Genomic DNA, 9,903 nt, shown 5'->3' on the forward strand with positions numbered 1-9,903 from the left:
ATGAGCAATGGAAAGACAGGAGTGTTAAACCTAGATAAGACTAACATCTTGCATCTCAAGTTATTCAAAAGATATACTAAATGGTCAAGAAGCCCAAATACATCGATTTCAGACATCGAGCCAGAGATTGAATTCATAAAGTACCTTCGTAGCTTTGACAAAACACATGAAAAAGTCACAACCAACCCTCTCTTTTTTTTTGTAAAACAACCAACCCCCTCTCTCTCTCTCTCTCTCTCTCTCTCTCTCTCTCTCTCTCTCTGTGTGCACGAAGAAGTGTGCACATGCACATAAGTGTGAGATCATCTCTGCTCCTCAGTTACACTCTACACATCAGGCTACCCAATTTTGAACACAGTTGTCTTCTATAAGATTGGCATACAAAATCAAAAAATGTGGCCACCGAGGTAACAGCGACAGACTTCACAATAGATACAATTTTCAAATTCAAGTGAATTCTTTAGCTTTCTGACTCGTTGCTCTGAAGCCACCAGGCGCAGTAGTCAGGAGTAGACAATCAAGTAAAGCTACTCTTCCTATTTAACAATGGCACAATTCTGCTCCCTTGGAGCGAGCATATGATTCAGACTGATTCTGCTAGATACAAAGGCCTTTGAGTTACAGTTCAAAAGTCAATAAAGTATAAGCATTAACCCATGCATTCTTGAGATTGGCTACAACCTCAGTCTGCACCATGGCGAGCACTACCATATATCCTGCAAATGACAGACTTAGAGACTCCAGGTTGCACTGCCAAACACAGCATTGTCAGGTCCTCGCACAACTAGCAAGTCACAACCTTTCAAAGATCTCAGCTCTTGGTCGCACAAAGAGAAATGCATCCAGAAGATTGGTTGCAAACATGGTATCGCTCTGAAGACATTCAGAAAAAAGTATGCCATGTAAAAATATTCAGAGAGCCAGATCAAGAAGCCGCCAGTGCTGGCATCTCTCCAGGAAGTGGTGCCAGTTCATTCACATTGAACCGCTCCTCATCATAGAAACTGGCTGCAACAACTCTACCCCCAAAATATCTCCCATTCAAGTCCACCAATGCCTTAGTAGCCTGCTCAGCACGCTCAAACTCCACAAAAATCCTTACAGCTTCAGTTGCAGGAAAATCTGGCTCTGTGATCTCAAATATAAGGACACGTGTCACAGTCCCATACTTGGCACATTCCCCAGCAACTTCATCCTCAAGTTCATCATCAACTTCCCCAGGACCAACCTACAAATGAGATTGAGATTAGTAGTTAAAAACAAACTTACAACATTAACTATGAACTGATCTTCTTGGACATCACACTACTTTGAGCAAATAACTTGTCCAGCACCAGCAAATAACCCATCCAGCACGAAACAACATGCTGTACCGCTTACACCACAACTCAAGAAATTCAATTGCCAGGTCATACCATTTCCACATCATGACTTGAAATAACGATAATTTGCCCTTCATGATCTCACTATTGGCTAACCATAAAACAGCATGGACACTAAAATTTGAAAAAACCAGACATCTCATGGATGCATTCTTGAATAATTTCTTCTTTAGCAAACTTGAGATTCTACTGAGAAGGCTCAAAAGTGCGATTTTAGGATGGTAGACTCCATAACAATCTACCAGCTTACAGCATAGCTATTATGTAGATAGGTTTAAATTCAGCCATCTGGAGATGTATCTGATTGATCCATCCAGGGATTTGGTGCACTTGCAGGCATTGAATTTGGAATTTCAGCTCTCCTTTTCTATTGCTTTACTTTGTCCGTGATTGTTGAGAATTTCGGTGGAGAGCTGCCTGGCATCTTAATTGAGAAACCTCAGAAGACAAATGTATCTCATTAATGAGACTTTAGTGAGTTATCCTCTATTTCTGTTGTCAATTTCTTTGCCCTTCTGCGCTACAAGTTATTGGTTAAAATTATTAAATATTGGTCTTGCAACCCTTCCTAGAGTCATTGATATCAACTCCCCAACCCTCATTAGGGTTCATTGGTATCAAAACCTAGTGTCAATTTAACTTTTAGAAGAAGGCAAGTCAAGAGGTATCAACTTCACTTGCATATTGAGACAGAACATGACATTTGTTCCCATTGCACAACTCCATGCAAATAGAGAGAACCCTATACTACTTGAAGCAACCATTATAGCTTCCATAAGAGAATACTCCAGAACTTGGTGAAGTGCATTTTGTTCAAAGAAGGAAGAATTTTTTGAGAGCGCTTTATTTCCATCACAAATTACTGCTAGAACCATCTCCTAGGACATCAAGAGATGAGAGACACAGTCCAAGACTATAAGGAGAGAGCATCCTGCCGTGAAGGCCTCCATGCCGACCAAAGGAACAAGGCTCAACCAAGAGAAACAGCTTTTGCTGCTCAAGAGTTTTGAACATTTCAAATAATTATCGTTGTTAGCTCTATAGCATTTCAACTCCTCGAAATGCTTCCATTCAAAAACTCATAGCCAATTTAGTGTTGCTCTTCCAGATCAACATGAGAATGGATCTAGCTCATAAGTATTTCAGAACTTAACTTTCAAAGCACAATAGATTATTCTAATCTATTAGTTTTTCCAAAGATTAAATTAAGGTCAGCTTACGAAGTAATCTCAAGTTTCGAATAAATAGCAGGGCTGCTGTCAAATACTGGCAGCAAAACAATGTTAAAAAGGCATACCATATTCCGTAATAGAACAACGCGAGTTGGAGGATCTGTTATGGCAACTCCAGTTTTGGCTTTCTTTTCAGCACTTGCATTGACAATAACTCCAGCCCTTCTATCGGTTTTCCGAGCCATAAGTGGAGTTGTGATACCCTGTTCCTGCTTGCCTAAACCTTGACCTTCCTTCCACCCCATCTTCGCCATCATCCGCTGTGCTGCTGTCATCTGTCCTCCAGCACCCAAACCAAGACCTGCTGTAGCAGACTTACCAATAGAAAACCCCTCCCCATCTTCTGGAGAGGGTGATCTCTGTCTCACAGGGGTAGATTCCACAGGTAGGTTCCCTCCTCCTCTGTTGGCACTAAGCATAGCTCTCCTTTTCCATGCTTCCTCGCCACTGATATGGAGTGACCCTGCACGGGAATCTGCCAATTCCCTCTCCCTCTCAGCTTCTTGCTCCCGCTCCAGTTCCCGTGCTCTGAGCAGTTCCCGCTCCCGCTCTCGTTCCCTTTCCTCTTCCTCTTGCCGCCGCTTCTCAAGTTCACGCCGCAAATCCTCTTCAACTTTGCGCCGCCTGCGCTCACGGCAATATTCTTCGTAGTCATTCGGCCGAGCAGGGTCATACTCGTCGGTGACTGCAGCGCTTGCACTCACCAAAGCTGTCTGGCGAGGGGGTGACGTAGGGCCCACCTCCATCTCTGCAGACGCATCGGGCGTCCATCTGGATGGCACGATGCTGGTGGTCTTTACCGGCAGAGCAAGCGCAGGGGCCTTAGGTTTTGCAGCAGAGCTTTGATTCCTGAGAACAGATGGAGGAGCGGCGATGACGGATGGCTTGCGCAGCGTGGAAGGAGCCATCTTGGCGGCACTGCTAGACCAGAGGGAAGGTCCAGACGAGGAGCCATTGACCGGGAGAGGGCCGCCTTTGCCTTCTTCCTCGCCTAGGCTTGATGAAGAAGGGGGAGGCAAATCTCCATACAGGCCCCCGAGCATGATCGCAGCAGAGAAAGCGTCAAAAGGCGAGCTGGGGAAAACCCTAATCTCTCTGCATCCTGCTACCGGAAGCTGAGCGCTGTCAACCCTAGTCTTGAAGCACAGCATGACTAAATATAAACATTTCCAATATGCAAACATTTCCAATATGCAATTTATTTTTACTGTAAATTCTAACTTTGTATAGATATTTCTAAGATGAAATTTGAACTTCGAAAATTCTCTTTTGTCCTATCTTCTCCTATCTCGTATACTTATAAACGTGTTAGCGCTGCAAGTAGAAGCTCAAAACTCTTCACATTGTCTCAAGATATAAACTTGTTTTCTGCCATAATAAGTTTGTATATACTCCATTCCCCATGACATGGTATTTTATATCCTCCTTGAACTTTGCATCATCTTACACAGAGGTATGTTAGAATTATTTCAATATTTCAAGAAAAAGATTACTACTCGTGAAAATATGACAAGATGTTCATGCATACTAGGCGCTCCGTACTTAGATTCTCTCGAGACTTCATGCCAGCATTCTTTCGCTACTTTGCATCAAAGTTCAAAGGACCAATGTAATAACAGTTAAGGGACTATGTGTCTTAGTAATGTTTCATGTGGCAAGAAGGTTTATATGGGTGGTTGAGATAAACAAACTAACCGTGTGTGTGTGTGTGTGTGTGTGTGTGTGTGTGTGTGATATATATACGTATATCTATTTCTTTGGTCTCATGAGCTCATTATTTTTCTTTCTCTTCTCTTTTTTTCTCTCTCTTATCTCTCCTTTCTTTTTCGCTTTCTTGTCCCTCCTCTCTTCTTCTTTTTCTTCTTCTTCTTCTCTCTCTATATGTATGTGTGTGTACATGTGTGTGTGTCTGTGTTGTGTGTACATAAAAAGAAAGAGAGAAACATCAAGAGGAGGGGGAAAAGAAAAAGCACACGCATTCACATACATGTGTGTGTGTGTACTCTCTCTCTCCCTCTGATCATTTTTCTCTCGCCTCCTTTCTTTTTTTTCTTAAGTCCCCTGTCTCTCATCTTTTTACACCTCATATGTGTACATGTTGTGTGCATGTGTGCATGTGCGTGCATATGTATACGTGTGTATGCATGTGTGTATGTGTGTAGATATATAGATCTTTCTAGTCTCTCTCCTTCCCTCTCTCTTACTCTCCATTTTTTCTCTCACTCACATGTTTAAGTCTATATAGATATGTGTGCATGTATACATGTGTGCTTACATGAGTGCACATGTTTGCACATATCTGTGCATGGGTATGTGCGTAAGTATGCATATATGTTGTGTATGTGTTTTTATAATATATTAGGCGCTTCGCGCCTAGCCTTAGCTCGGCGCTTCGCGCCAGGGCCGATGCTACGCGCCAACTTTCTCCCAACGCTTCACGCCAAAATGTGAAGCACAAATGTTTTAATTTGTTCACACATTCTTCCACTTAGTAATGAATCAAATAGTCTTGCAATCTTCAAACTTCATTATAAAATCTAACAATTCAGTACAATAACATTGATTATCTCAACCATAATAATTGGAAAAGATAATTGAAGCAAAAGTGATTTTTAAATATCACTGAAAGAATTCCAACTATAACAACAGGTAAATGGAAAAGAAAGTATATAATGTTTTCAAAAAGATAGTCGTACTGTCGAAAAGAAAGCTTTCTCTTCTTAGATGAATTATCAACAGTGAATCTAGCATGGGGAACATGTGTAGGCGAAGCTGTGACATGCCCCGCCCCAGATTGTGCTGCAACATCTAAAAATGAAAAAAAAAAGACTTTAGAAATAACAATATTAAATTTATAAAGCAAAACATTAATGAAAATGGTGAGTAAGAATTACCTGGGGAGGTGATATGATTGGCTCTAACATTAGTAGAGCAGTCGACGAAATTTGGATGAAACTGATGCAAAGTTACAAAACATGATAAATCTTGAAACTCCCATTTACTCCAGACATTCGGTATGTGTCTAGTGTGGGACCGAGATATTAAGTACTTAACATCTATTTGTCCAATATAGTAGCATTGGATCCATCCAAAATATAAAATTTCTACATATAAAGGAGTGTTTCCATTAGTAAATCCATCATTGGGTAATCTTTCGATTACCCTAGCCAAAGTTCTATGGATAATATCATTCGTAGCAATAGTTCGCAATGCTTCTTAAAGTCTCATTTGATAAGAAGAGGCACGATAATATTCGAACACTGTTTGGGCCATCTATTAATAAAATTTAGAAAACATAAAAATTAGTAATATTGATCAAATTTTAAAAAATGAAAAAAATGAGTTTACAATATTGAAATTAGAAGACCAATTTAGAAGAGAAAAAGAGTTTGTAATGCATATTGTATAAATATTGTATAAAAGAACTTTATACATGATAATTTCTCAAAACTTACTTTTGCATAAATGCAAACAAAATTTCATAGAAAATAAGTCAAACATGGTTTTATTCAAGGAATATAATATTTCAAAAGAGCATGAGAGATTTAAACATTTCATTTTTTGTTAAAGGAAAAAAGTTGAACTTACTTTTCTTTGAAGACCTTAATACTTAAAAAGAACAGGAGACAGTAAAATAGTTCATTTCCTAATAATATAGGATAAAAAAAGAATAAATAAACTTTGATGATATTGCACCAAAAATATTATGCAAATATAATATGAGAAAAAAAACATTACATTTATGATAGAAAGTTCAAATAACTTTTTATGGTAGAAATAATTTAAACACTATGTTCGCATATAGTAAAACTAACATACGTTTAACTCTACATAAAATCATGAATATCTATCCATACATCAGAGATATGATTAAAACATTAAAGTATTAAATCAAAGAAAATAAGTCAAACTTGCTTTTCATCGACGAAGAACTCACTACTAAAAAAGAGCATAAGAAAGTACAACTCTACATTTTCACATAGAAGAAAAAAGGCTTTGATTGTATTGAAATAAAAATATTATGCAAATATAATATGGGAGAACAAAGATTACACTTTTGAAAAAATAAAGGTTACAATACTTTCTGTAAAACTTCTTTATATACAATATTGATGATACCATTTACCATGTCCTCTTTCTCATCAATCAAGACTTTCAATCTGTCCGGAGACTTTACTCTTGAGAAAGCAACATAGAGTTGACCATGAGTAAAGAGTGGGGTTTTTAGATATATCCCCAAACATGATAACGTTTGGCCTTGAGATTTGTTGATTGTCATTGCAAATGCCAAACGGACTGGGAATTGCAAGTGTTTCATTGAGAAAGGAAGTTCCAGTGTAGTTGGGATGAAAGTTATCCTCGGGATAAAAACTCTATCACCAATATTGGTCCCTGTAATTATCTCTACATCAATGACCTTTGTTATTGAAAGCCTTGCATACCAGCCTAGTACCATTGCATAAACCTTTAGAAGGATTTAAGTTCCTGAGCAATATTATTGGAGCATTTACTTTGAGCAGCAAGATATGAGGAGGAATACCTCCACCGAGGTCAAGGGAATTTAGATATTCCACAGAATAGAGGAATGAGTTCTCCTCAGTTCTATCCACAAAATCAGCACTGTAGTATTGTTTAACCTCTCCCGACATCAGCTGCAATGCATGATTGTTTATCATTTCTACATCATTGTTTCAAGGTGCAAGACAAAATTGATCAAGTCTTGCATAGATCCTCCCTTTAACAACAATGCAGGTGGAATTTGCAATATATTATTAGTATGTGTCAAATCTTTTCCATCTCCAATGACTTGCAACCATGCAACAAACTGATCCTGATCTGATGCGACCCGCATATTCTGTTTAAGTTTCAAAACATTGAAATATTGCCACAAATTGGAACAACATATAGTAGCACTGACAATATCCTCACGGGTACCCTTTGGTACAACAAGTAATATTTGCCTAAAATCTCCAACTAGTAGAATAACTTTACCACCAAATGGCATATCACACTGCATTATATCCTTTAAAGTTCTGTCCAGTGCCTCAAAGGTATTACGATGCAACATAGGAGCTTCATCCCACAAAATAAGACTTGCCTCTTTTAACAGTGCTGCAAGGTGACTTTGAACAGGTATATTGCATGTAGAATTATTATCTGCTTGCAATGGAATTTTGAACTTTGAATGGGCAGTACGACCATGTGGCAAAAGCAATGCAGCAATACCAGAGGATGCTGTAGCTATGGCAATGCGACCTTGACTGCGAAGCTTTGCAAGCAAACATTTGTATAGGAATGTTTTTCCAGAACCGCCTGGGCCATCTAAGAAAAATGGTTTACCCAAACCACTATCAATAGCATTCATTATTGCCATAAAACAATTTATTTGTCCATCATTCAACATAGCTTGCATTGTTCAGAAGGTATTCTCTTATTCTATCTTATCATATAGTTGTTCATCAAGGATCAAAGGATTTGTGTACTCTTTCATTGTCACCTCAAGCAATCCATGATACTCTGCCAAATTGCGTCCATGTTGATCTAAAAGTTTTTGAATATGCATCAACGCATGTTTATTGGCCTCATCTTGCATATCAACATTTCGCCTATTTTGCAAGGAGAGTCGATGTTTTATATCCTCTGTCAATGGAACTAAGAACTCTTCCCATAGAGCCCCAGGTCGGGCAGGCGAACAAAATACCAAGATGGATGCAAACAAATTTCTTAATTGAGCACCGGTTTGCATCAATGCAGCTTCACGCAAACACATTTGCCATTCATCATCTGTTTCCAACATTCCTTTTGCAATGCAAGCCTCCTTAAAAGTTGAATATACCACATTATCAACTGTACGCAATGCCTCAAAGGATGTGCACCCCTTGCATACAATGAGTAGTAGGCGCAAATAGTATTTTTCTCCACACGTAGGTGAAACAAAGTATATTCAACCACATGTGTTTCCTTGCTTTCTCTTTGTCCACATTTTTTTGTGTGCAATCCAAACCCAAAACATTGGAAAATCTTGATAGAGAACTGTGTTAGTGTCAGGGTGCAAACGATTGCATGTAAACCATTCTGTGAGAGTTGTTTTTTGAGCATTTTCATTTTGCACCACATCAAAAATGTTATCAGAGTCACGAAAGGAAACAGTATTCTCTCCAGGTAAATGTATTTGCAATCGTCGAATATCGGGTTTCTCATCATGAAGTTTGAATTCAAATATTCACCAACATGCTTCAGAAGCTGAGATATATTGTGCATCTAAGTACCTCTCAATCTCATCAATATTTTGTGCATCAATATTTTTTGTGTCAATATCATTGGATTCGGAACCACACATACTTGTAAACCGAATGGTTGCTCGATCATGGCCCTTATATACATATTTATACAAATATTTGACAGCTGCAATTGTCGAGCAAACCTCAACATTTATGTGAGCACTATACTTGGAACTCAAATAAGGATTGTAAGGCACTATCCATCGGTTATCAAAGAGGTTACCATTAGCATTATGAGTCCTTCCATCCTCTCGACGTTTGTATAAAGGATAACCAGTTTTATCAACTGTAGTTGTATGTATAAACTTTTTTGGATAATCCTTTATACACTTTCCGTCCACCATGCAAGCACTTTTTGGATTGAACTCACCACATGGACCATGTATGTTACATTTAGTAATAATTCGATACAAATTCGAAAACCTTTCCTTATCAAGTAGCTCAGCACACACTAGTCTATCATAATGACGTGCTTCTAGTGGCTTAAAGCATGGTTCTAATATCAAGAGCATATGTGAATGAGGCAAGCCTCTCTTTTGGAATTCTATGATGGACACAGATCTAGCAACTTTACCAAACAACTCCTTTTTCACTATCAACTGCATCATGTCCTTATGTTTCAAATGAAAAACTCTAGCAGTTAAATCTGGTCGATCATGTGCCATTTGACCAGGCAACAAAGCATCTGTAATTTCAGACCACTTAGGATTGCATGTCATGGTGATAAACAAATCAGGTTTGCCTTTGCTATGCACAATTGCCATAGCATCTTGATATAATCGGTACATGAATCTTGGTCCACCTGTAAAGCTAGATGGCAATGCTATTCTCCTGCCCACACCAATCCTAGCGATATTAGTATCAACTACATCTGAACCATTGACCATATTAGCCAATCCCCTATACATTTCAACTTGCAATGTTGCTTGATTACGACGACACCAAGCCAATCTACATTGTTCAATGCTACAATAAGCATCGACAATGTATTGTTGTAGCAAGCGGCCA

At 38.7% G+C, this 9,903-nt stretch overlaps 2 protein-coding genes across 2 annotated transcripts; both read right to left on the bottom strand.

The window, feature by feature from the left end:
* Positions 1–339: 339 nt before the first annotated feature.
* On the bottom strand, positions 340–3,767 carry DRT111 (D111/G-patch domain-containing protein). Its single transcript, XM_087685286.1, has 2 exons — positions 2,680–3,767; positions 340–1,228 (listed from the first exon to the last, which is right to left on the bottom strand). Exons 1-2 carry the CDS (start codon positions 3,763–3,765, stop codon positions 926–928), a joined length of 1,389 nt encoding a protein of 462 aa, XP_087541412.1. The 5' UTR covers positions 3,766–3,767; the 3' UTR covers positions 340–925.
* A 3,525-nt stretch (positions 3,768–7,292) lies between these two features.
* Positions 7,293–7,979, bottom strand: LOC148031719 (uncharacterized). Its single transcript, XM_087685600.1, has one exon. It carries the CDS (start codon positions 7,977–7,979, stop codon positions 7,293–7,295), a length of 687 nt encoding a protein of 228 aa, XP_087541726.1.
* Between the last annotated feature and the right edge of the window lie 1,924 nt (positions 7,980–9,903).

Source organism: Lygodium microphyllum, chromosome 9 (assembly GCF_053477565.2).
Source record: "Lygodium microphyllum isolate KBCC chromosome 9, Lygodium_microphyllum_v1.1.10, whole genome shotgun sequence".
Lineage (NCBI taxonomy): Eukaryota > Viridiplantae > Streptophyta > Polypodiopsida > Schizaeales > Lygodiaceae > Lygodium > Lygodium microphyllum.